This window comes from Sebastes umbrosus, chromosome 13 (genome assembly GCF_015220745.1).
Source record: "Sebastes umbrosus isolate fSebUmb1 chromosome 13, fSebUmb1.pri, whole genome shotgun sequence".
Classification (NCBI taxonomy): domain Eukaryota; kingdom Metazoa; phylum Chordata; class Actinopteri; order Perciformes; family Sebastidae; genus Sebastes; species Sebastes umbrosus.
The window spans coordinates 10,054,625-10,082,192 of NC_051281.1; the positions used below are offsets into that span (position 1 = coordinate 10,054,625).

The following is a 27,568-nucleotide window of genomic DNA, read 5'->3' on the forward strand; positions in this document are numbered from 1 at the left end:
ACAATCAACAATCCATTAGATTTTGGTGGCAATCCGGATCATGATCCAGCTTCGAGAATTTTTCAGTCAGCGACGTACATGAAACCTGCCTTGGCAGAGGTCTGCACTCTCCGAGTGCACTTTTGGTTTATCATATATTCAAGCATAACCAATATCTTTCTATCATACTTTCTTAGTTGCCCATCTGTAACCAAAAAATTTTACATTGGCTGACAGAAGTATAGCTAATATGCACACTGAAATATTTGGTTTATTTATCGCAAGTCATATCATCATCACAATATTGAACAATGATGTCGCACATTGCAGATTTTTCTCATATCGTCGAGGCCTAACAAAAATGTGAAATAGCATGTTCAGTTTATCATATTATCATTTAATCCAGTCCACAGTGAAGTAACATGCAGTAATGTATATCCACACAACACATACTGCAGTCTGCAGTGTGTTGTGTGCAGCATTTTGACAATTCATTTCACTAAACATCTTAAGAACATAAAACATGTGGCCTTAATATTCTCATAGTCAGATTATTTGAGGAGCATATGAGATCTTGTAAATCTGTAATCTGATCTCTATTCTACTTTAGTTTTATAGTGAGAGTTAATTAAAATGTCAGATGCTTTTTCTTCACAATAACACACTACTCTAAGCTTTTGTAGACTAATGTGTTCCCATAGTTTGTGTTTATAAAATCATAGACATGCAATAGGTTGTGGTGTGGTATAATTGATCATTTTTAAGTGATTATTTTATACCATGATAACATCCTTACAATGTGTTTTCTAATTTCTGGTAATTTAAGGCCATACACGAGAGGATTCAGAACTGGAGGAATAACAACAAACTCCAGTGACAGAAAAACAGCCAAAAATGGATTTATTTCTTCAAGATTTAGTCGGCTCAGTACAGTATCACTAAATGATGTGACTGAATAAATCAAAAATGAAATAACATGAGGAAGACAACTCTGTAATACTTTTCCCCTAACCTCTGATGACTTTTTCCAACAAGCAACCACAATTCTCAGATAGGTGTAAAAGATAAAACTAAAGGGAAGGAAGGCTATAACTACGGCCCCCAACATAGCAACAACACTGTTAACAGCAGTGGTAACACATGACAATATTACAATATTCCAGGTGGCACAGTATACCTTCTGTATAGTGTTCCCACACAGAGGAAGCTTGACTACCAAATCGATCGATACTACAAGGTAACAAGCTGGACAGAACCAAGCAAAAAATGCCAATGTGTAGACGGTTTTAAAGTTCATTTTTCTGTGATAGTGTAAAGGATGACATACAGCAACATATCGATCATATGCCATAATGCTGAGAATGGTCAGTTCATAGGAAGCATATGTGTAAATAATATAGATCTGAGTGAAACAAGCAGGACGAGAGATTAAATGAGTATCAGACAGAAGGTCCATGAGGAATCTGGGGAAGAAACCAGCAGAACCATACAGTGAGTTGAAAGATAAAAATGCAATGAAAATATACATGGGCTCATGTAGTGTTTTCTCCCGTATTATTATCAATATCATGGCGAAATTAGAAGACACAATAAAGCTGTAGATTAGGAGGCAAAAGACAAAGACTAGATAACGGTAGTGCCCAATGTTCATGAACATGGTTAGGTTAAAGTAAAAAGACTGAGTGCTGTTTTCCATTCTCTAAATCAAAGGTCTTTGTTTGGATTGAAAAAGTCAGCATTTACGTATGTCTGTTCTTGTATAAACTCTTATCACTGTTTTGAAAAATCAACAGTCTTACTAAACTGAACAGGTAGCATCATTGAAAATTACATATAATAATTTTGCACCGGTTTAGCTCTATACACAGATATTCTACAACTGTGTGTTATGAGAGGTGTTCAACATCTTTTATCTTGTCCAGCCTGGTTGATGTCACCACATTATTTCACCTCTGGAGAGTTTGTAAACTTCCCCACAATGCACGCTAAAGTTTCTGATAGAGAATTTGTCTTTGGCTCTAGGGATGGCAATGCCGGTCTGTTGGCCAGTCTGTCTGGCTACCACTTTGGTCCAGAATGAAATATCTCAACAACTATCTGATGAATTGCCAAGAAATGTTGTACAGACATTCATGGTCCCCCAACACGTTCTCATCCCAACTCGCCAAGTACCGCCGCTTGTTAAGTGACCCTCGGCATAGGATACCGACGAACGGAGGCACCCTTTAGCCGCTGTATACGATGCACCGGACTTTCAACTAACTCCAATGTAAACCCACCTGCTGCATTATATGACGGTCAGACCAAGTCACGTATAGTATTATTAGCGTGAGAGTCTGCTAAGGGCAGGCAGGAAAGATGGTGGGAGGGTCAAACAAACACAGGACTTTAAACCAAAAGACTTCTGTTCATTACCCATGTGAAACTAAAGTAACGTTGTCTTATTTTGTCACGTCAGTTGTTAGACACGTGACTCTTTGGTATCATCAAGAGTAACGTAAGAGGAGTACCCCGTGCGTCGATCTCCGACGAGAAGGGGCACTGACCAAGCAGCGGTACTTGATGAGTTGATTGTGAGAATGTGTTGTACAGACAGTTATGGTCCACCAAGACGTTCACATATCAACTTGTCTCATACTGACGCTTTGTGAGGACCCCTTGGAGTCACCACTACGCTCACAGTAAATACATGATTAACATTGTGATTTCAAACTAAAACACTTGCTTAGGTTTACGCAACAAAAACCGTGAGGGCGTTGAATTCTTTTGCACTTTAAGTATCACTCCGCGTCTGAGAAAAAAATGTTAAACTCGTGTTGTCATGGTTAATTAGTGACACAGCGCATGTTACAGGTTATCATATTATCATTTAATCCAGTCCACAGCAAAGTAATATACAGTAATTTATATCCACACAACACATACTGCAGTCTGCATTTTGAGAATTAATTTAATGAAATATCTTGACACTAATAAACATGTGGCCATAATATTCTCACTAGGGCTGGGCAATATGTAAATATATCTCAACAAAATTATGTAAAAATGTGTATCGTATGTATTTTCCTATATCGTTTCTATCACTATATAGGCTAGGCCTATATTTATTTATTTTTTTCTATATAATTTCACTTAAAACTATTTTTTTGCACTCAAGTTCTTAAAATGAGAAAAAACTCAGTACTTTGAATTTGTCAAGTATTGAATTCACACAGGTGTATACAAAAATAGGCTTTACCATGTGGTTATTTCATGTAGACTATTTATTTATTGATTTACCAGAAAACGTGCTATATCATGATATGAAATATGAAATGACCTTCATCGGGAAAGAAGATTTTGGCCATATCGCCCAGCCCTAATAGATTAATTGGAAGGATAATGAGCATATGACATCTTGTATGTCTGTAATCTCTATTCTCCTTTAGCTATATAATGAGTGAATTAAGTCTAGCTCCTGTAGACTAATGTGTTCCCATAGTCTATGTTTATAAAACCATTGGCATACAACAGGCTGTGGTGGTTAAATTATCATTTTTAAGAGATTATTTTATACCATGATAACATCCTTAAAATGTGTTTTCTAATTTCTGGTAATTTAAGGCCATACACGAGAGGATTCAGAACTGGAGGAATAACAACAAACTCCAGGGACAGAATAACAGCCACGTATGGATTTATCTCTTCAATATTATACCGACTCAAGGCAATATCACAAAATGCTGTGATAGAATAAATCACAAAGGAAACAACATGTGGCAGACAGCTCTGCAATACTTTCCCTTTGAATTCTGCTGAGCTTTTCAAACAAACAACCACAATTCGCGAATAGGTGTAAAGGACATAAAAAAGCGGAAGGAAAGCTGTAACTATGGTCAAAAGCAAACCTACAATGTTGTTGACAACAGTGGTAACACATGCTAATTTTACAACGTTCCAGTTGGCACAAAACACTTTTTGTATCTCATTACCACATAAAGGAAGCCTGGCAGCCAAATAAATACATGTTGTAATACCAAAGGCTGGAACAATCCAAGCCAAAGCTGCCAACTTAAAAACAGTTTTAGAGGTCATCTTTCTGTGATAGTGTAAAGGATGACATACAGCAACATATCGATCATATGCCATAATGCCAAGAATGGTCAATTCATAGGATGCATATGTGTAAATAATATAGATCTGAGTTAAACAAGCAGGGCGAGAGATTAAATGAGTATCAGACAGCAGGTCCATGAGGAATCTGGGGAGGAAACCAGTAGAACCATACAGGGAGTTGACAGATAAACATGCAATAAAAATATACATGGGCTCATGTAGAGTTCTCTCTCGAGATATGACCAGTATTATGACAAGATTAGCACAGACAATGAAGCTGTAGAGCAGGAGGCAAAAAACAAAAGCAGGATAGCGGTAGTGTCCAATGTTCACAAACATGGTGAGGTTAAAGTAAAAGGAAACAGTACGGTTATCCATTCCACTTACAATAAATCAGCGACAAATATATCAGTATTTTTGTCTTTGTTGTTGGACAAATTCTCATTCCTGTCTTGAGAAATCAGTGATCTGATTTGACAGACTTTGCAGCATCTGTGCAAAAGAACATTTAAGCAGTTGAGTGATAAAATGCTAAAGTATAGCCATTGTAACATAATGTTGGTTATACCTACAGTAGTTTCACTATACTTACTGAACTAGCGGTCATGGGAGGAGTTCAGAGTCTTTTATGTTGTCTGACTGCACATGTCATCACAGTTTCTGTACTTAAGAGAATTGTCATGGTAAAGCAATTATTTTAATATAGTAATTTATTACATCTTAAGGTGCTGATCTCACCGAGACACATCGCTAGAAACTAGGGCTGTCACTAGATTAAAATATTTAATTGCGATTAATCACATGATTGTCCATAGTTAATCACGATTAATCACAAATAAATCACACATTTTTTATCTGTTCAAAATGTATCTTAAAGGGATATTTGTCAAGTATTTAATACTCTTATCAACATGGGAGTGGGCAAATATGCTGCTTTATGCAAATGTATGTACTGTATGTATTTATTACTGAAAATCAATTATCAACACAAAACAATGACAAATATTGTACAGAAACCCTCAAAGGTACTGTATTTAGCATAAAAAATATGCTCAAATCATAACATGGCAAACTCAAGCCCAACCAACAGCTGTCAGTGTGCTGACTTGACTATGACTTGCCCCAAACTGCATGTGATTATCATAAAGTGGGCATGTTTGTAAAGGGGAGACTCGTGGGTACCCATAGAACCCATTTTCATTCATATATCTTGAAGTCAGAGGTCAAGGGACCCCTTTGAAAATCGCCATGCCAGTTTTTCCTCGCCAAAATTTTGCATAAGTTTGGATCGTTATTTAGCCTCCTTCATAACAAGCTTGTCTGGTTGGTACAAATAGATTCCTTAGGTTTTATAGTTTCATATGATACCAGCATCTTCACTCTAGCTTTAAAACTGAGCCCACTACAACCTAAAAATCACAAGTTACGTTAAAGAAATTAATGGTGTTAAAAATAAATTTGCGTTAATGCATGATTATCGCGTTAACTTTGACAGCCCGTCAAAAACACATTGCCAGCAATATCCAAGTTTTCCTGTCGTACGGCGCTCCTGGCATGCACTCCTCTCTTGTGCGGGCATCATGACTTCCATCAACATATTGACTGCGCCATAAGGGGAATAAACACTCCGGATCACTGCCATTCAAAAATGGCTACAGAATGGAATCGCTACCCGCATTCAGGAAGGACGACCATGCAGCCATCTTACTGAGTTAAAAGCATGAAAACAAGCTACGATGCATGCGACGTGAGGCATGATATAATTGGGTATCATCTGCATAACAATGAAACTTCATGGAGTGTTTCCTAATAATATTGCCTAAAGGAATCATAAGGTGAATAGAATTGGTCAAAGCACAGAACCTTGCGGGACTTTGTGACTACCTTTGGCAACAAGTCCTTTGTCTGATACAATTAGGAGGTCATTTGTAACTTTCACCAGCGCGGTCTCTGTGCTATGATGCATTCTAAATCCTGACTGAAAATCCTCAAGTAACGTATTGTTCTGTACACAACTGATTGGTGACTGCTTTCTCAAGGAAAAAGCAAAGGTTAGATATAAGTCTATAGTTGGCTAAAAAACCCTGGATCAAGAGTGGGCTTTTAAAGAAGAGGTATAATTACAGCTCCTTTAATGACTGTGGTACGTAGCCTGTTAGTAAAGACAGATTGATCATATTTAGTAAAGAAGTGTTAACTTAGGGTAAAACTACTTTAAGCAGCCTAGTTGGGATTGGGTCTGAGAGATAGGTAGATGACTTAGATGAAGAAATCGTTGAAGTTAGTTGATGAAGGTCTGTTTCTAAGGTCCTTGTGTTTGAGGATAAATCGGTACTGGTTGAGGGCAGGAGGTGATTCATTTTTTCTCTAATAATTAGAATTGTATCATTAAAGAAGCTCATTAAGCCGTGAGGGCTATAGAAACTGACTCTGTTAGCCTGGCTATAGTGCTAAAAAGAAACCTGGAGTTATTCTTATTTTCCTCTACTAGTGATGGGTAACAGGCTGCTCTGACATACGTAACAGAGAGCCTTCCTATATCTTCCCAGACTAAACAAAATTCTGCCAGATTGGTGGAACGCCATTTCTTTTCAAGTTTTCGCAATGTTTGCTTTAATGTGCGGCATCCAGCACAGCAAATAAATTAGCTAAATGTGCCCCCCCACCCCCACCCCCCAATCATACACATATATCCATTACTATTCCTTAAACACAAATTAAAGGAACTGGCAGGATTATCTACTTTTCACTAGAATTGTACCTTATGTACATGTGACAAATTTGATTGATTGATTGATTGTGGCTTTAATCCTGATTCTCCACAGCCTTGGGCAGCTGAGATGTTAGCTATAATGGTACATTAACAAGGTCATGAATATCATTGTGGTTAATGAAGATCTATATTTTGGTTCTTACTATTACATACTGCTCCTTAATAATGAATGTAGTACCCATGTTGTAGTTACCATGCTTAAATCACTCCTGACCACTCCACACCTGTTTGTATTTATTGTAGCCCACAATAACTAAATTTGTAGTAGATTGTAGTAGTACATTTTGGGACTATTTTGAGATATTTATGATAAATTACCATTACCGATGGTTATGGTGGCTACAGTGGGATCATAAGCCTTATCATTGTGTGGCTGAGAGTGACAGTTTGCAGCTGTGATCTGGGAGACTTCCAGCTTTTCCAAAATGTTTACTCATTATATTGGCATATGTTTTAAAGATCTGATTGTCTTTAAAGGCATTTTAGTATTTATTGGTAAAAGCATGAAAGTACAGGTCAGAACCTCAAAGGAGCAGGAAAAAAGTAAAATAAACACAACATGTTGATATGTTAACTGGCAGTTCTTGTTTACTATAAACAATAGAGCAGATTTATTACATGATCAAATTTCACTTTTCATTTTGCATTGTGTTGTTTACCCTGAAAATATGTAGATACCAAGTGCTACCGTACAAAGACTTAAATAATAAAGAATGAATTTACTAGATGAAAACCTATTAGTGAGATACAATGTTTGTGTATGGCATATGATTTCATTTAAAACAGATTATTAACATGAGAAGCCTATTAAATTAATTCACATCAATCTCCACTGAAACCAAAGCATGCACATGGCAAGCAATGGCTGCATGCCACTGTACCATAAAGTCTATTATCACAATATTGTAGTCAAACTGAATTTAAGAAGACATTTTCAATTAGCCTGGCTCTTATCATAGAGGAAGAAAGTTGATTAGCACATCAGATACTTTGTCTTTTCACTTAGACATTACTCTTTTACATATGTTTCATTGACAACATACAACATTCACATGGTCAGTGTAGATGATGGTACTGTTCTACGGGAGTTCTTTTTAGCTCTGGGTTTTAAGCATGATATCTTGAAAATGTGTTTTCTGATTTCTGGAAGTTTAAGGCCATACACAAGAGGATTCATAACTGGAGGAATGACAATAAATGCTAGTGATAAAATTACAGCTCCAAATGGATTTAACTCCTCAAGATTTCGTCGGGTCAGTGCAGCATCAGTTAATGATGTGACTGAATAAATCGCAAATGAAATAACATGTGGAAGACAACTCTGTAACACTTTTCCCCTAACCTCTGATGACTTTTTCCAACAAGCAACCACAATTCTCAGATAGGTGTAAAAGATAAAACTAAAGGGAATGGCGGCCATAGCTATGGCCCCCAACGTAGCAGCAATACTGTTAACAGCAGTGGTAACACATGATATCTTTACAATATTCCAGCTGGCACAGTATATCTTCTGTATAGTGTTGCCACACAGAGGAAGCTTGACAAGTGTACTAATGGTTATTGTAAGGTTACAGGCTGGACAGACCCAAGCAATAAATGACAATGTGTAGACAATTTTAGAGTTCATCTTTCTGTGATAGTGTAAAGGATGACACACAGCAACATATCGATCATATGCCATAATGCTGAGAATGGTCAGTTCATAGGAAGTATATGTGTAAATAATATAGATCTGAGTGAAACAAGCAGGACGAGAGATTAAATGAGTATCAGACAGAAGGTCCATGAGGAATCTAGGGAACAAACCAGCAGAACCATACAGAGAGTTGAAAGATAAAAATGCAATGAAAATATACATGGGCTCATGTAGTGTTTTCTCCCGTATTATTATCAATATCATAGCAAAATTAGCAGACACAATAAAGCTGTAGATTAGGAGGCAAAAGACAAAGGCTGGATAATAGTAGTGCCCAAGGTTCATAAACATGGTTAGGTTAAAGTAAAAAGAGTAAGTGCTGTTTTCCATTCTCTAAATCAAAGGTCTCTGTTTCAAGAGAAAAAGTCAGCATTTATGTCTGTCTTGTATAAACTCTTATCACTGTCTTGAAAAATCAACAGTCTTACTAAACTGAAGAGGCAGCATCATTGAAAATTACACATAATAATTTATATTTTGCAATGGTTTTGGTGAGCTCTATACTCAGGTAATCTACAACTGTGTGTTCTGGGAGGTGTTCAACATCTTTTATCATGTCCAGCCTGGTTGATGTCGCCACATAATTTCACCTCTGGAGAGTTTGTAAACTTCCCCACAATGCTTACTAAAGTTTCTGATAGAGAATTAGTCTTTGGCCACAATAGTGGCATGACTCTAGGGATGGCAATGTCGGTCTGTTGGTCAGTCTGTCCAACACTTTTGTCCAGCTAGCAACCACCGTTCTAGCAACTGCCTCGGTATGTTCAGACAGAAAGGCCTATTTTATTGTGAACATTATTATCTATTAATAAAACAATATTTAAATTGGAATGTGTCTATAACCTTCATGTTGCCATACGTGATGACCGTGTTAAAAAAGCAATAGCTCACTTTGGACCACTTTGTGCCGGGACTAGGGATGCTAATTTTTAAAAAAGAATTTAACCAATAACCAACCCTCGCTAACCGATTATTAACCGTTAACTGCCAAGATTAGTCCCTGTATGCAGCGGTGTGCCAGCTACAGTGTTTGTCTGCTGAGTCCCCAGTTCCCCCATCCGGGAGCGTTACTTTACCATCCACGGTGCTGCGTGTAGTGTCGCGGACATGCAGCCACTTTCCCAGTAGCTCTCCACCGCACATTTAGTTTAGTTTAGCAGGTTGGCAGCTGTGTGCCTGCCCGGCGTAACCATACTCTGTCGCCCAGTGATAGCGAGTGTCCGACAACCCGTGTGTGTTTGTGCTATGTTACACTCTAGCTGCTAACTATGGCTTTGTGCTCGCTATTGTCACACACATAGGATCTTGTCAGCGTGGCGTTACTTTGACGAGTGTCCGACAGACACTAGTGTGTGTGTGGCGGCGGTGGTGAGTGTGTGGTTGTTGGTGGCGTTATAGCTGTGAACGTAGGTGTAGCAGTGTGTACCGTTTATTTGTCGGTGAATACATGCTACGAGGCTACAACTCCTCAGCTCCGCTCAAGCGAGCTCAAGACGGGAGCCAACTTCCTGTATCCTGTAACTCCGGCTCAGACTTTCTTAAGATGGGCTGTTAAGGTGGACCAGCTTTTACCCTTTAAGTGACAAGCCGGTCCTCTGAGTTTTGCTCAGCTTTTTAAATTAATTATGAATATTTCTTTTAACCGTTTAACCGATAGCGTTTATCGGTTAAAGTTATTAACGTCGGTTAATGGTTAAATGGTTAATTATTAACATCCCTAGTTGGGACAAACATTGCTCCTTAGCTGTGATATAATCACAACGTACCATGACCTGCCGTGAGCAGTGGGCAAACTCCAGGTCTGAAAAGTAAAGCTAAAGTACGGTAGATAGCACATCTGAATAGCGTGTAAACAACTGTGGGATTAGCGAGAAAGTTGGTAAAAGAAAGAAAAACTATTGTGCTTGAGCAGAACTAGTGTAAGTTTAAATGTATAGCAGGTATTTAGCCGCTGTAATGAAGACTATCACAAAATCAACTGAGTTGGGCTAGAATTCTCCCACGATGGCTGATCAGGCCCTCCAGGATCAGAGTTGTTTGTGTTTATTGTAGCCCACAATGACTAAATTTGTAGTAGATTGTAGTAGTACATTTTGGGACTATTTTGGGATATTTATGATAAATTACCATTACCAATGGTTATGGTGGCTAAAGTGGGAGCATAAGCCTTATCATTGTGTCTACTCATTATGTTGGCACAAGTTTCAAAGATCAGCTTGTGTTTATTGGCATTTCAGTGTTTATTGATAAAAACATGAGAACCTAAAAGGAGCAGGAAAAAAAGTAAAATAAACACAACATGTTGATATGTTAAGTGTTTGACAGAGTTCTTTACTATAATCAATAGAGCAGATTTTTTACATGATCAAATTTCAATTTCGCATTGTGTTGTTTACCGTGGAAATATGTAGACACCATGTGCTAAGGTGAAGACTTACTATAGATGGAAACCTATTAGTGACATATGATATTTGTGTATGGCATAGGATTTAATTTAAAATGTATTTATTAACATTAGTGCCCTAATAAATTAGTTAATATCAATTTCAACTAAAACCAAATCATGCACATTTATCAAATCATGTTATAAGCAATGGCTGCATGCCACTGTACCATAAAGTCCATTATCACAATATTGTAGTCAAACTGAATTTAAGAAGACATTTTCAACTAGCCTCTTAAGTAAGAAAGTTGATTAGCACATCAGATACTTTGTCTTTTTACTTAGACATTATTCTTTTACATATGTTTCATTGACAATATACAACATTCAAATAGATAATGGTAATGTTCTACAGGAATCCTTTTTAGTTCTGGGTTTTAAGCATGATATCTTGAAAATGTGTTTTCTGATTTCTGGAAGTTTAAGGCCATACACAAGAGGATTCATAACTGGAGGAATGATAAGAAATTCTAGTGACAATATTACAGATGCAAATGGATTTTTCTCTTCCAGATTTCGTCGGCTCAGTGCAGCATCAGTTAATGATGTTATTGAAAAAATCGCAAATGAAATAACATGTGGAAGACAACTCTGTAATACTTTTCCCCTGGCCTCCGATGACTTTTTCCAACAAGCAATCACAATTCTCAGATAGGTGTAAAAGATAAAACTAAAGGGAATGGCGGCTATAGCTATGGCCCCCAACGTTGCAACAATACTGTTAACAGCAGTGGCAACACATGATAACTTTACAATATTCCAGCTGGCACAGTATACCTTCTGTATCGTGTTACCACACAGAGGAAGCTTGACAATTGTAGTAAGGGTAATTGTAAGGTTACAGGCTGGACAGACCCAAGCAATAAATGCCAATGTGTAGACGGTTTTAGTATTCATCTTTCTGTGATAGTGTAAAGGATGACATACAGCAACATATCGATCATATGCCATAATGCTGAGAATGGTCAGTTCATAGGAAGCATATGTGTAAATAATATAGATCTGAGTGAAACAAGCAGGACGAGAGATTAAATGAGTATCGGACAGAAGGTCCACGAGGAATCTGGGGAAGAAAGCAGCCGAACCATACAGAGAGTTGAAAGATAAAAATGCAATGAAAATATACATGGGCTCATGTAGAGTTCTCTCCCGTATTATTAGCAATATCATGGCAAAATTAGCAGACACAATAAAGCTGTAGATTAAGAGGCAAAAGACAAAGGCCAGATAACGGTAGTGCCCAATGTTCATGAACATGGTTAGGTTTAAGTAAAAAGAGTGAGTGCTGTTTTCCATTCTCTAAATCAAAGGTCTCTGTTTAAAGAGAAAACTTAGCATTTATGTCTGTTCTTGTATAAACTCTTATCACTGTTTTGAAAAATCAACAGATTTACTTAACTGAAGAGGCAGCATCATTGAAGTTACATACAGTATAATAATCTAGCTCTATACACAGATAAACGACAACTGTGTGTTATGAGAGGTGTTCAACATCTTTTATCATGTCGAGCCTGGTTGATGTCACCACATTATTTCACCTCTGGAGAGTTTGTAAACTTTCCCACAATGCACGCAAAAGTTTCTGATAGAGAATTAGTCTTTGGCCACAATAGTGGCATGGCTGTAGGGATGGCAATGTCGGTCTGTTGGTCAGCCTGTCCACTACTTCGGTCCAGACTGAAATATCTCAACAACTATCTAATGGATATTCATGACATTTTGAACGGACATTTATGGTCCCCCACCACGTTCTCATCCCAACTCATCACATATTGGCGCTTTGTCCGGACCCCTCGGTGTCACTATCTAACACACCGGGTAACCCAGTGAACACATGGTTAACATTGTGAAGTCAAACTAAAACACTTGCTTAGATTTAGGCAACAAAACCACTGAGTTAGGTTTAGAAAAAAGCATCATGGTTTGGGTTAAAAACATACATTTGTAAAGTGAAAGTGAAACTTACGTTTCACACAGGACGCGGACAGCGGTCTCCTGGATGAAAGCCCTGTGTTTGTTGGACCCATCCACCACCCCTTCCATCTACCTTCCCTGAGCGCTTAATATTGACACGGATGGGTTTACATTGTAGTTACTTGAAAGCGCAGTGCTCCTCATACAGACACTAAAGGGTGCCTTCTGTGTCGGTATCACACGCCGAGGGGTGTGACAAAGCGTCGGTAGTTGACACCCAGGGAGACAGAACGGACCGGGTCCTCAGAGGATGAATCCTACTGACTTTGGTTATACCCTGATTTTCCTCTAGCGCCACCAGCAGGTCAAAGTTTCCACTTACCCTGAGAAATATCTCAACATCTACAAGATGTATTGGGGGGGAAAACTGTGCAGACATTCATGGTTCCCTGATGATGAATCCTAATGAAGTTTGTGTTTTTTGTGAAATATCTCAACAACTATTGGAAGGATTTCCATGACATTTGGTACAGATATCCATGGTGCACAGAGAATAAATCCTAATTACTTTGGTGATCTCCTTTACATCTAGCACCACCAATAGGTCACTTTTTTTTCACTCAACCAATAAAATATCTCAACATCTAATGGATGGATTAGCACAAACGAAGGTTATGATATTGTAACCCTAGTTCTATAAGCACATTCAGAGCCCTTTACTGGACTCTAATAGTCTCCTTTAATCACAAGCACGCATTCGCCCACTGACAATTTGCATAAGCATAGCCGGCCAATCAGAACGTGTCTACCCGAACACGTGTGTACCCACAGTATATAAGGCAACACGGACTGCTGTCTGCCATCCTACACCCTCTTCAGCGAGCACCGTGGGAGCGACAGGCGCCCCTTGGTAGAGGGCTCCGCCTGTGCTTATATAACTGGGGTTACAATATTGTAACCTTCATTCTAACTCACACAGACTCGGCCCTCTACTGGACTCTGTAGGTACAGTGGGTGAAGCCCGATGAATGCACGCCCTGCCATAACATAACAGCAACCATACCACACTTATCCTGACTGGCTAGAGGTTAGACGCTGCAGCCCACCTACTTCCCAGGTGGTACGCAACTGAACTGGGTAGTCTTTGAATTCTATGTGTTTGACAACGGTTACATATTATACCTTTAAGTTCTTGGGAACAAAGGAGGAAAGTGGTCTGAGAGTAGCCCCCCTGTGGTTACCACGTAGCAGCAAGCGACTGGGGTGCACCGTCAGAGCGGCTAATTCACACTCTCTTAGCTGAGGTCAGAGCAAGCTGCAAAGGGGCCTTCAATGACAATGCCTTCAGAGAGGATCGCTCCAGAGGCTCAAAAGGATCCCTCACCAAGGCCTCAAGCACCAATGGCAGTTCTCATTGTGGGGAGGAGGCACACATCACCTGTTTCCTGACCACCTGCAAGAATCGCTTCACGAGAGAGTGGCCAAAGACAGGTCTTTCGCCAAACCCCTTGTGGCAGGAAGAAATGGCTGCTGTATACACTTTAATAGTGGCATGAGACAGCCCTCCATCCAGCAAACACTGCAAAAAAGAGAGAATAAAACCAACTGCACAGGATCTAACCTTGTTTCCTTGCACCAATGTTGGAACCCCAACTACATTGCCTTGTAACAGGCAATGATGGATCCCGCTCTCGCCGTCTAGATAGTCTGCATAAATCTTTACAGACAGTGCAGCCCTCCTCAGCCTGCTCCTCTTAGGAGTCAAGCTTGGAGAGGATGGCCCAGAGTGGGCAATGTGCCTATCGCACCTGCCTCCTGAGGCAGAGCCTCCCAGAACTGGGGATGGTCCAGGACTGGGTCGCATCATCTGAGTCATTTCTGCATACCATGGCTGCGAGCGGCAACCTGGGGCTACCAGAATGACCAACAACTGCTCCTGCCTCACTTTCTCCAACAGGGGAGGGATTCAGGGAAAGCAGCAAGGCCGGTTCATGACGGGCACTAATGAGGTTCTTGAAGCGGCGACTCCATCCGTGGAGATGAGCAGCCAGTGGGCAAATCGCAGTCCGCTGAAGAAAAAAAGGATGGCAGAGAGCGGTGTGTGCTGCCTTATACTGTATACTGTGGGGTCCCCATGTTTTCGGGAGACACGTCCTGTTTGGCCAGCTACGCTTATGCAAATTTTCAGTGGCAAATGCTTGCTTGTGATTGGAGGGGAGTATTACCCATAAAGTCCAATACAGACAATTCATGGCTCCTGGATGATGAATCCGAATGAGTTTAGTGAACCCCTCACTTTTCCTCAAGCACTACCGGGTTGACATTTTTGGTTTTGAGCAAAATGTGACAACAAATATTGGAGGTATGACATTTGAAAGAGACATTGACATCCCCTCAGGATGAATTGTAATAACTTGGTGTAATAAACGTTCATGTAGCGCCATCATCTGATCAAAATTTTCAATTCGTCCAATAGGCCAGGTTTGTTTCAAGCGGGCAGTGCCCAACGAAAATTACATTGCGACTGCGTTTGCGTTGGTTAGGAACACTGAAGATGCAGTCACAAAATGTCATCCTATGCTTTCAGTCTTTCACATATGATAAAGAAGGGGTCAGAGCACCACAAACTGAGTACACTGTAAAGTTGGTTAATATTTTTCAATGGTATTGCATAGTTTAGTTAGTGATGAGTGAGGTGCAATCACATCTGCTTGCAACCCAGTCACTGGATGATGTGTCAAGACCTATTTAGCCAAGTAATTTAAGGCTGATTGGAAAACCATTACTTAAGCTAACACACGCTTACTGACACAATGTAATGCAATCCAATACATCTGAAATAAAGACGCTTGTGATGTTAATTTGACATTGTGTGTGAGAGTTGTTGAATCAGCTCTGTGGACATTTTAAGGCCATAGTTTATGGTGGCATTTTCCTAATTAGATTATACATATTCTATCACAAAAAATGGTTAATGGGTTTTGCACTATATGAATGAATAAGAACACAAATTCAACGGCTGAATATACTGAACTGTATATTACAGTGAAATAGAAGATTATTTTGGTTTAGTGTGTTTATTTCTGTTTCAGTGGGTAAGTAAAACTGAAGAGATACTGGCTAGAGAGCCTGTTTGTGTGAATTAGTTCCCGGACTTGCTCTCCAGAGTGGTGTGTTTTATTAATTGCTCTCAGAGGAGAGTGGAGTTAATGACCTGTTGACCACTTCTACCATAATTACTGCATGTGCTCTATGGAACCTCTTAGAAATAACAGCTACAGTATCTCCTCTGAGGTACCCATGATTAAAGTGAAGCTCTTTCACATGTTTTGGTGTCAACTGGTAAAGTCAATGTTAAATGAGAATAAAATAAAACATGACATTCTGAATCATTTAAATTGTCCCTTCTCTAATTATACAAAGCATCAAAGCATGTATTTTGTCGACCATCCCATGAGGCTAGCATGCATTGACCATTGGATCATAATTAGCTGGCTGTAGCCACCCCTATTCTCTGAGGCCTGTTGTTTTCCATTGAGGCTCACCAGGGAGGTCACAGTAATGACACACATTACAGCAGCCTTTCATCAGCTATGGTAATGATATGCAAGTCAGTCTGGAGATTAGTAATTTCATCACTTGTATTTCATCATTGTAGATTGCTGTCCATTCATCCCTCTGAGGCATAAGGTACACACATTTTTTTACAGTTTAAGCCTCTATTTACTGTGTCCTTCAAAGCCACCTTATGAACTTTTAAACTAAACGTTCACCAAATAACAGCCAGAGGTCAGGGTCAACGAGAACAATCTTTATTTCAGTTTCTGCTACGGACTGATTTGATCTAATGCAACAAATATGACATTGTGGTTGTAGTTGATTTGTTTTCTCCCCACTTTCCCTCTTCCCTTGTAAGACACAGACACATACAGCGGATAGACACAATAACAGGAAATCCTGTACAATATCATGCACTGTAGTATGTGTTATAATGTATAATATCTGTTGACCCTGTGTTAGAGAGGTATTTGCTCAATTGTATGGCAGGCCACAGTAGGTGATAGTGTTGGATTGCATTATACTGTAAGGTGTTTCAGTTATTTTGTCTACCCGATGTGTTTTGCAAAAGAAGAAACATGCCTAAACATTAAGTTTGTAAAGCAAAGCTTTAAGCTAACAACAGAATGAAAATATCCACTGGGGTACGTGTGCAGAAGCCCTGTCTTCTGTACTAAATGTTAACAAAATATCATGAAGATAATAAAAGCTCAGAGCTCTTTGCATTTGATCATATGTGTAGAAATAGACAAAAAAGTGGCTAATTTCAGTTTAATTTTAGTGGAACTTTGGCTGACGTCATCGCACAGAGGAGACAGACCATGTATGCATTAAGACAATCAGACAGTGACAGGCTATTTCCACAGACTGCTTACACCCTGGGACAAGAAAACAAGTGTAAAGTCTGTCTAATATACTGTATATTTTCATCGAGAGACTAAGACTAAAACTAAAACAATATCAGGTGCCAGACATATCTCAATCATATTTCATTTAGTTTGCTTATTACAAATATATCAAACTGACATGAATCAGTCTTAAAAATCTCCCATGACCCTTGGAGGAAAATAGTCGAGTCAGTCTGGGACCAGAGATTAACACAGATCTTATCATTCCGGCCTGGTTTAAACAGTTTTTCCTTTGAGCTGAGGTCCTGGGACAGAAATATTGTGATTTCCCTGTTTGGAATAAAGTATTATACTTTATTCTGGTTCTCACATACTGTAAGCTTCCTGTAGGCCTATTGCTTCATGCATTTGATGTCTGAAACCTACTTGCTTGATAATAACATATACAGGATGGATGAAAGAAACTGCTTACTTTCTCTGTACACAGCCCCCAGACCAGTATGGTGTTTTAGACAAGACAGTACGCTAAGTCAAAAAAAATCAAACCTTCGGTCTCAACTTAAATCTCTGAACTGCTATCATACACAAAGTTGCCAATCTGTATCGGATTTTAGTCAGGATCAGTCCATAGATAATAGGGTTGAGAATAGGGGGCATTATGAGAAATTGTATGGCCATGAAGTTCCTTACATTCTGTGGCACGGATGCTGATCCATACCTCGAGTACATAACATCAAAAAGCAAAGCAGCAGTGACATTAAGCAGACATAACAAATGTGGCACACATGTCTGTGTAAACTTTCTCCTGCCCTCTCTGGATTTCAAAGCTGATTTTATCAACTGCACATAAGAACACACAATGAAGATGACATGCACACAATAGAAAGCGATAATAATCAATCCAACTATGTTGTTTGCTCCCGTTGAACTACAAGCAAGTTTAACTACTGACCAGTTCTCACAATAGAGTTTATCTATGTTGGAGCCACATAATTTCAGTGTAGATGTCAAACCTATAACCATAACCTCACAGAGAAAAGGTACAAGCCAGGAAATAGCAATGAACATAGCCATCCTTCGCACAGACATTATAGTGTGATACTCCAGGGGTCGACATATAGCCACATATCTGTCATAGGCCATTAGAGCTAAAATAGAGAAATCAATTGTTGCATAAGTGTAGATAACAAAGATTTGCAAAAGGCATCCTTTGTATGATATTACTTGAATATCAGACAGCAGATCAAAGACAAATTTAGGATAAAAGGCTGCAGTCCCATAAAGTCCATTGATGCACAGATTACATAAAAAAACATACATGGGTTCATGTAAGTTTTGATCCAAGATTATGGTTAAAATGAGAGACACGTTTACCACCACAATGAGACAATAACATACTAAAGTGAGAGAGAAAAGTGTGACTCTGTAGTTCACAGTGGCACTGAAGCCAGACAGAGAAAATAGAACTATACCAGATGTATTGCTCATTTTGCAATAATTCTCCAAAACCAAAACTGTCAAAGTAATAAACACTATTTAGAAGACTCAATGCAATGCTGTAAAAAGATTAAAACATTCATTGTTAACCAGGAATATGTTCTCTGTATGTTGAAGACTACATGTCCAAATGACATTGTGTATTAGTGTTGTACAGTGTTAGGGACATTTATGGTTGGATGTTAAAGGAGACTCCCTCTTTGTTGCAGGTGTTTCATTGGGCAATGTGTCCCTGTCAAAAAGTGCGTGCACTGTACAATGTTATATCGACGATTTTCTTGATTGAAATCAGGCGGCAACCTCCGGGTCTGAAAAGTGAAGCCAGCTGGAGGAGGCAGTTTATTTTAGGGCTTATCAGGCAAAAATTCCATAATAACCTTTCAGCATATTTTAATTCAAGTGGTACCCCAGGGTAGGCAGTTTTCTGGGAAAAAAGCAAGAAAAAAAACAGAAGAATTTGGAAATACAACCCTCATCCTGCAGCTCTCCTCTCACACTCTAAATTGTCTTATTCATCATTCGGTTGTCACTTTTGGTTGCAAAAAAACAAGATGGCGAGGGCCAAAAACCAAGATTTATTTGAACTATATATAAATAAAGCTGAATGGCCATAACTCAGTGGTCATCAGTCTGGCTCGCTTGACATTTTACACAATTCAATCAGAGACTTAACATTGTCAGACATAATTAGGGCCCGAGCATGAAAGTGCCAGGACCCAACGGTGTCCTGGCACGAAGTGCAAGGAACCTATTGTTTTTGTCGGTATTATTCTTTTTCTGCTGGAATATCGCGTTTTTGACGACCTTAGCCATCCCCAAAACTCACCAAAAGTGGAGTATGCGTCAGAACTGGTGGGAAATTCAATGTTCTGGAGTGACTGGGCTCGGGTGTCTCCAGGGGGCTCCATAGCGCCCCCTAACGTACGCAGTTTTTCAGAGAAAGTTTCTTCGATCTTCACGAAATTCAAGTATGTCATTGCTCACGCCCTCATACCTGGATTAAATGATTTTGAGATTTTTTCGGCCAACAGGAAGTCAGCCATGTTGGACTTCCTGCGTGATTTTAGAATTTACGAACGCATATTTGAAGACTTTAGGATGCACAAAAATTTATGAAACTTTACACGCACATCCAAACTACTAATTATTTTATTTTAGTGGTGAAATTTTGCTTGGGCGTGGCATGTTGGCTCTCTAGCGCCCCCTTATGTCTTTTAGATTTTGAACATACCTTGAGGTACTCGAAAACTCATGAAATTTGGCAAAATGATAGACACCTGTGAACTTTATGTAACTGTATAGCCATTAGGCTCAGTGTGTTTTGCCGGCTCTATAGCGCCCCCTAACGCGTTGAAATTTTAACTTTGTAAAAGTTGATCCGATATTCATGAAATTTGGTATGCATATCCCACTCATCATTTGAAACATATTCCTCATTGGGTTTCATTAGCTCCGCCCACCCAGAAGTCGGCCATATTGGATTTCATGTCACTTTTAGCGTTTTATAGGCCGCGTACTTTAATGAACTCCTCCTACAGATTTGATAAGATCGATTTGAAATTTGGTCAGGACCATCTTAAGACCTTGAGGATGAAAAGTTATTAAAATCGTGAGTTTTCACTTAACGACCTGACCGTGGCGTGGCGGCCATCATTCGCCATGAAATGGAAAAATTGATATCCGCGCTCCGGTTTCACCTACAAGTACAAAATTTGGTAGACAGATGTAAGATGTGGAGAGAAACAAAAAAGCCTCTTGGAGGTATGCCCAAAACTCAACAGGAAGTCAGCCATATTTAATTTTATGTGCGATTTTGCCCATTTTTCGCCCATTTCTGGGGGGTTTTGTAGGCCGCGTACTTTAACGAACTCCTCCTACAGATTTAATCAGATCGAGTTGATATTTGGTCAGGACCATCTTAAGACCTTGAGGATGAAAAGTTATTAAAATCGTGAGTTTTCACTTAACGACCTGACCGTGGCGTGGCGGCCATTTTGAGCCATTCGCCATGAAACAGGCAGTTATTGTAACTCAACTGTACATAGTCCGATCTGCCCCAAATCTCTCAGGTATGATGGTGGTCCAGTACTGATGACATGTATATGAAAAAATATACTCATAGCCCCGCCCCAAGACGTTAGCCCCACCCCCTTTCATATCTCATGAACCGTTTATAGTAGAGTCTTGCGGGATGTGTCATATCACTCAGCAGAGAGTGGGTTAACCCTAACTCAACTGTACATAGTTCGATCTGCCCCAAATTTCTCAGGTATGATAAGGGTCCAGTCCTGATTATATGTAAATGCAAAAATATAGTCATAGCCACGCCCCCTACACGTTAGCCCCGCCCCCTTTCATAACTCATGAACCGTTTGTCGTAGAGTCTTGTGGGAGGTGTCATATCACTCAGCAGAGAGTGCCTGTTTCATTGGTGAAGGTTATCCCCGCCCCCTTTCATATCTCATGAACCGTTTATAGTAGAGTCTTGTGGGAGGTGTCATATCACTCAGCAGAGAGTGCCTGTTTCATTGGTGAAGGTTATGCCCGCCCCCTACACATTAGCCCCACCCCCTTTCATAACTCATGATCCGTTTGTCGTAGAGTCTTGTGGGAGGTGTCATATCACTCAGCAGAGAGTGCCTGTTTCATTGGTGAAGGTTATCCCCGCCCCCTTTCATATCTCATGAACCGTTTATAGTAGAGTCTTGTGGGAGGTGTCATATCACTCAGCAGAGAGTGCCTGTTTCATTGGTGAAGGTTATGCCCGCCCCCTACACATTAGCCACGCCCCCCCTTCATAACTCGTGAACCGCTTGTCGTAGAGCCTTGCGGCAGGCGTCGTGGCACTCGTCAGAGTTTCGGCTTCACCGTGCCCGGCCGCGTCGGTCGGCGTCCCGCCAGCATCCCCGACGCGCAAGTAGGGGCGAGGGCCCGTTCATCGCTGCTTGCAGCTTTAATTTAGGTTTATTGCTGCTCAGAAAACAAAGCCAAGTTATTTGACATCCTCACCACCTCCCGTAGATCCCAGCCATTCACCCAAAATCAAAAAAAATGCCAGCTCTACCATCTGCCCTTCTATCTTCTAAGACAGTGGGTCCAGAAAATCAGTGACCGGGTCCTCAGGTGCTGCAAAAGAGGTCTCTCAAAGGTCTTCATGACATGTCCAGTTAGCGCCACAGGCCTGTAATCACTGACATTATTATATCAGATATATTATATGACTTGGATCTCCTTTCTTTTGTAGTTGGACAATGCAGGCATTCCATAGCGTAGGCTCATATTAATATAGTATAAACAGTGAGCCTTGCTCTGTCAAAAGTGAAAAAATGCATCCTCCAACATCACCAATAAATACTGAGGTAATTTAACTGACCTGACAGAAAGAAAGAGGTGCGATTTTGTGCAGTTCGTAGAAGTGTATGGAACCAGACAGCAGAATCTGACAACCAGATCAATTTGCGTTGTGGTGTAATAAATTACACCAGAAAACAATGACTGCATTTCTGTATTATAATACTTCATCAGAGTTATGATTGTGTGGCTTTCCCTTTTTTATGTCTGCCTGCAAACCAGCACATCACTACGTGTGCATTTTCCCTCATGTTTTTGATTAACAATAGATGTTTCTAGATGTGAAACATATGTTAGCTTCAATGTGTTAAACTACTAGAAATATAGTGTAGCTCGCTAATTTCCATAAAAGGTGTAAATATCGCTGTTTTTTCCACCAGCCAGAAACTATGACCCATTGACATAATAACTACATTACAGTACAATGCTTATTCACATTATTGTCCAATAGGCAGTGCTGTTAAACTGTAATGTGCTATACAGGACTCACCGGGGTCCTTGTTTCTGATGAATTATTTGTCAAAGATATCCGTGAAATGTTTAAGGAACTAAGGTCTGCAATCGCATTACAGTTTTTCTCAATTGTTTACACACAAATACTGGTACTTGACACACAATGACCACAACATGTAACTCATGCACCAACCCCTTGAACCAATTCTGCTAAACTACAAGCACAATTCCTGCTTTACACTCAAATTGCAGTTCTAAAACACACTTTTTTCAAAACACTACACACAATGCTCTGCATTTGGCACAATTTTCATGAAGAAAATCTCGTTTTCACAAGGAACACACTGTCATTCAAAATTCTAAAGTCAATTGCCCTACTATGCACACTGACTCATCACATGGACAAACACCTGTCACACAGTGTAACAATTAGCAATCAGTTGATGCTTTTCATGGCTGGATTCGACATGCTAAGCGATATTTCCCCCGCTGCTTGGCCAGGGAAAACATTGCTTGTGATGTGGATGAGGTGCTGTGGCCAGACCGAAACAGAAGAGAGGATGCAGCATAGTTTTTTTTTTTCGTTTTTTTTACTGTAACTGTATACAGTAAATTCTTCTGTTGTTTTGTATGTAGACCACTGTATGTGCAACTTTGTGTTGGTTGGGATGTACACTGTGTACATTGTTTTTGTGGGGAAAATAAAATATATTTGTTACCGTGTATTTGTGTGTTCTGAGTATAAAAACAATATTCTAAAATATTTTACAACACACTTATGTATGTACTGTCTGTAGTAAGTGTAACACTGAACAAAAAAAAGGCCTAAGTCATTATGATGAATGGAGAAGAAGTGTTTTCCATTCATCATAGTGTTTTACATTGAGCACATCAGTGTTCAACTGGTTCTTATAAATGTCTATTCATATGATGGTTTGTGTGTGTCATTTGAAAACAAAATACCATTTTGAGAAGAAATAACATTGTTTTGAATGTAAAGTTTCATTTTGCAGGAGAATTGAGGGGTTTTGCCCATTGTGTGTGTGTTTTTTGATTTGTGTGTAGAGTTCTGAGAGTATGAGGCATGCTTTCAGAAAATGTGTGTAAACAATCGAGAAAAACTGTAAGCACCAATAATTATGTGATGCCTATATTTTTCTAATTTTCAGCATCACATAAACATCAAATAGTGGAAGCTGAAACAGAGGGAGATATAATCTCATATGCTCTGCTCTCTAATCATCAAAACCCTGATTTGATTTTATGTCATTTTCTATCTGTTGATGACATAATGTGCCTATCTGAAAGCACTACACTTCTTTTGCCTCAACCTAATCCTTTATGTTGCTTGTTGTTCATAAACTTGAATGCTTTTGCAAACTGAAGTCTGTTAAGGCCCCAAAATAACAGAGCCGAGAATACATGGAGTCATGAGAAATCAAATTTCTTTAGACCCCGTGTAGAGATGTCACTTGCTTCATCAGACGCGATTGCTGCGGCGGTGAAAGACGATTTTATCAACTGAACATACGGACACACAATGAAAAGATATTGCCCAAATTTGAATATTTGAAAAAATTATAGTGTTAATCCGACAATATTACCCTTCAAAAATATATTACCAGTTACACATACAAGCACAAAACAGTCATACCCTAAATAATAGAAATTATTTTCACACAATTTTCACATTGCGTTTTCCCAGAACCCCACAGGTCAATCTTTGAGGTCATTAACATTACAAAAGCCTGAAAGAGAAAAGGTACAACAGGAGAAGCACACTAACAAAACGATCATGTGTTGAGCCATATAAAGTGGTTTTGGAATGCTTATATCAAACCTTGAGTGTCAATCTCAATCTCTGAGCTGCCATCATACACAAATATATCATTCTCTTTCGAATTTTAGTCAGGATCAGTCCATAAATAACAGGGTTTATAATAGGTGGAATTATGAGAAATTGTATGGCCATGAAGTTCTTTAAAGTCTGTGGCACGGATGCTGATCCATACCTCGAGTACATAACATCAAAAAGCAAAGCGGCAGTGACATTAAGCAGACATAACAAATGTGGCACACATGTCTGTGTAAACTTTCTCCTGCCCTCTCTGGATTTCAAAGCTGATTTTACCAACTGCACATAAGAACACACAATGATGAGGACATGTGCACAATAGAAAGCGATAACAATCAATCCAACTATGTCGTTTGCTCTCGTTGAGCCACAAGCAAGTTTAACTACTGACCAGTTCTCGCAATAGAGTTTATCTATGTGGGAGCCACATAATTTCAGTGTAGATGTCAAAGTTCCAACCATAAGCTCACAGCATAAAGGTACAAGCCAGGAAAAACCAAGTAACACTGCGGTCTTTCGCACAGACATTACAGAGTGATACTCCAGGGGTCGGCATATAGCCACATATCTGTCATAGGCCATTAGAACTAAAATAGAGTAGTCGATTTTTGTATTGGAGTATATCACAAAGACTTGCAAAAGGCATCCTTCGTATGATATAACTTGAATATCAGACAGCAGATCAAATACAAATTTAGGATAAAAGCCTGCAGCCCCATAAATTCCATTGATGCACAAAGAACACAAAAAGACATACATGGGTTCATGTAAGTTTTGATCCAATATTATGGTTAAAACGAGACACACGTTTACCACCACAATGAGACAATAACATACTAAAGTGAGAGAGAAAAGTGTGACTCTGTAGTTCACAGTGGCACTGAAGCCAGACAGAGAAAATAGAACTATACCAGATGTATTACTCATTTTGCAATAATTCTCCAAAACCAAGACTGTCAAAGTAATAAATACTACTTAGAAGACTCAATGCAATGCTGTAAAAATATTAAAACATTCATTGTTAACCAGGAATATGTTCTCTGTATGTTGAAGACTACATGTCCAAATCTCATTGTGTCTTAGTGTTGCACAGTGTTGGGGACATTTATGGTTGGATGTTAAAGGGAACGCACTCTTTGTTGCAGGAGTGTCACACATCAGACCGGCAATACGTCATCCAGAGTAGGCTCGCATGACCACGCCCCATTTTGGGGGAAAACAATCCCGTGTCCCTCGTAGACTGGAACGCCGTAAAGAGAAGAAGTTGAAAAATGTTTCCAAACTTCTACTTTAAACAAACCGGTAATAGCAATTACGTTATGCCATAGAGTTGCTGTGTAGTTGGTTGTGCCAACAATAAATCCAAAAACACTGATCTCCGGTTTGTTCCCCGCCGTTTCCTAAAAAAGGTGTAATAGAGGGGCTTTATGGCTCCAAGCTATAGACCAGACCAGCATTGCGTCATCGCAGAGGCTGCACTCCCTTTTGGGGGAAAGAAACTCGCTATCAATTTTAACATTCAAGCCATCCTAAACATGTTTGAAAACAGTTTCTTCAGTCCACCTGAAAAATCCAGTCCAAGTCCAATATTCACTCTCCTTAGAGCTTTGGTTTAGTTACCAACTCCAGAGAAAAATATCTGGTTCTTTTGCTACTAAACTTTTTCTGTGTGCTCCACACATTTTTTATCTGTTCAAAATGTACCTTAAAAGGGAGATTTGTCAAGTATTTAATACTCTTATTAACATGGGAGTGGGCAAATATGCTTGCTTTATGCAAATGTATGTATATATTTATTATTGGAAATCATTCAGATGAAGCTGCCTGTCAAGCCAGTGGGTGCAGCCAAGGTAGGTTAGCCTAAGCAGATACAAGAAGGCTGCGTCAAGCTACAGAGAGTCTGCTTTTTGCTTGGTCAGCACTGTCACAAAGTTTTGCAGTTGGTCAGTGACACAAATTTGTGCATCAAGGTTCACCAAAGCTGAACTTCACTCAAATTTATTTTGCCCCCACTGTATCCAATAATTGTAGTGAGTGAATTGATTCTGGTCAGTGATTTTGCTATTTCCGTATTTTTCTGATGTGACAGAGCACAAATAAAACAAATTTTTCATCAAAGTTGATCCAGGAATCATGGGCATTCTGTATTTTAGGGCCTTTGTCATCCAGTGTCTAGCATTAGTGACCTTCTTTCAGTGTATAGGGACTGTTAGTTGCCTGTTCGTTCTGCATGGAGACTGCTGGTCCCAGTGCATGACATCAACAATAGGATTGATGTCCTGGGGATACCATAGAGATGTAGTGGACTAATGACCCTGAGGCCTAATCATCATGTTTACTCTGCATTTCTGTGTCCCTGTGACATTGCATCACAACATATGGGAGTTACATCAGCAGATAGTTATTGTCAATAACATGGTAATCTCATGTGAATGGACTGAACACATATGGTTGTCTCTTAGGATATGTGTTGATGTCCTTAGTGTCGCAGGCCACTGTTTAGCCAAGTTAAACTTTCGTTAAAGTGTTTGTTTGTCACATTAACTCTTTAATGAAAGTACACATTTTTATTGAGCCTGGTGCCATACAGTGTAACTGATATCTTTGGTATTATCTGTACCTCATTAAAAAGGTATAAGATAGGTTTGAGGTCAGTGCAGACCATTAAAAAATGGGGGAAATCATTTCTATTAAATATATAGGTATATAGATAATTTCTTCTTTTGTGTTGGTTTTATTTTTGTCTTTCTTTTGTTTCTTTAGTTTATGCCTTTTCGTTTTCTTTACGACTTCTATTTGCTTAAATTTTCTTGTGTGCTTGTGTTTGCTCTTTCCTACCTCGTTCTCCTTCACTGCTACCTCGTCCTCTTCCATTCCTTTCACCAATGTTTGTGATCAGCTCTTGTTTGCCCTTTTAGTGTTTTCCGTGTAAACGTTTCCAGCAGGTTTTGGCTCCAACTTTAACTACCTGCAGAGGAAAACAGAAAAAAAGCAATGTAGGAGACAGAAGAATGGAATACAGTGAGAGGGATATAGTTTGATAGATTTTCCTTCAGAGAGTTGAACATGAGTCTTTTGATGTGATGCGAGGCCCCCAAGTGGCCAA

At 39.4% G+C, this 27,568-nt stretch overlaps 7 protein-coding genes across 8 annotated transcripts in view; all 7 read right to left on the bottom strand.

Annotated features, from left to right (window-relative positions):
• Nucleotides 1–27,568, bottom strand: part of LOC119500758 (olfactory receptor 52E8-like) — a 45,450-nt gene that overhangs the window by 9,444 nt on the left and 8,438 nt on the right. Inside the window, exons 2-3 of one of the 2 annotated variants that reach the window (XR_005209682.1) lie at nt 27,301–27,430; nt 26,270–26,322 (exon numbers count right to left, since the gene is read on the bottom strand). The gene's annotated coding sequence lies outside the window, so the exon portion shown is untranslated. Of the gene's footprint in view, nt 1–26,269; nt 26,323–27,300; nt 27,431–27,568 lie in introns of those variants that run through there. The other variant, XM_037790662.1, reaches the window with a different exon arrangement.
• LOC119500756 (olfactory receptor 10J4-like) lies at nt 17–1,738 on the bottom strand. Its single transcript, XM_037790660.1, has one exon. It carries the CDS (start codon nt 1,673–1,675, stop codon nt 740–742), a length of 936 nt encoding a protein of 311 aa, XP_037646588.1. The 5' UTR covers nt 1,676–1,738; the 3' UTR covers nt 17–739.
• On the bottom strand, nt 3,337–4,758 carry LOC119500757 (olfactory receptor 6N2-like). The gene has a single exon (XM_037790661.1). The coding sequence runs from the start codon at nt 4,450–4,452 to the stop codon at nt 3,517–3,519; it is 936 nt and encodes a 311-aa protein (XP_037646589.1). The 5' UTR covers nt 4,453–4,758; the 3' UTR covers nt 3,337–3,516.
• LOC119500752 (olfactory receptor 10A7-like) lies at nt 6,533–9,964 on the bottom strand. Its single transcript, XM_037790655.1, has one exon. It carries the CDS (start codon nt 8,871–8,873, stop codon nt 7,896–7,898), a length of 978 nt encoding a protein of 325 aa, XP_037646583.1. The 5' UTR covers nt 8,874–9,964; the 3' UTR covers nt 6,533–7,895.
• Nucleotides 11,314–12,762, bottom strand: LOC119500414 (olfactory receptor 10A3-like). Its single transcript, XM_037790120.1, has one exon. It carries the CDS (start codon nt 12,280–12,282, stop codon nt 11,314–11,316), a length of 969 nt encoding a protein of 322 aa, XP_037646048.1. The 5' UTR covers nt 12,283–12,762.
• LOC119500753 (olfactory receptor 142-like) lies at nt 16,606–19,038 on the bottom strand. Its single transcript, XM_037790656.1, has one exon. It carries the CDS (start codon nt 18,792–18,794, stop codon nt 17,847–17,849), a length of 948 nt encoding a protein of 315 aa, XP_037646584.1. The 5' UTR covers nt 18,795–19,038; the 3' UTR covers nt 16,606–17,846.
• Nucleotides 23,738–25,422, bottom strand: LOC119500754 (olfactory receptor 4E1-like). The gene has a single exon (XM_037790657.1). The coding sequence runs from the start codon at nt 25,387–25,389 to the stop codon at nt 24,442–24,444; it is 948 nt and encodes a 315-aa protein (XP_037646585.1). The 5' UTR covers nt 25,390–25,422; the 3' UTR covers nt 23,738–24,441.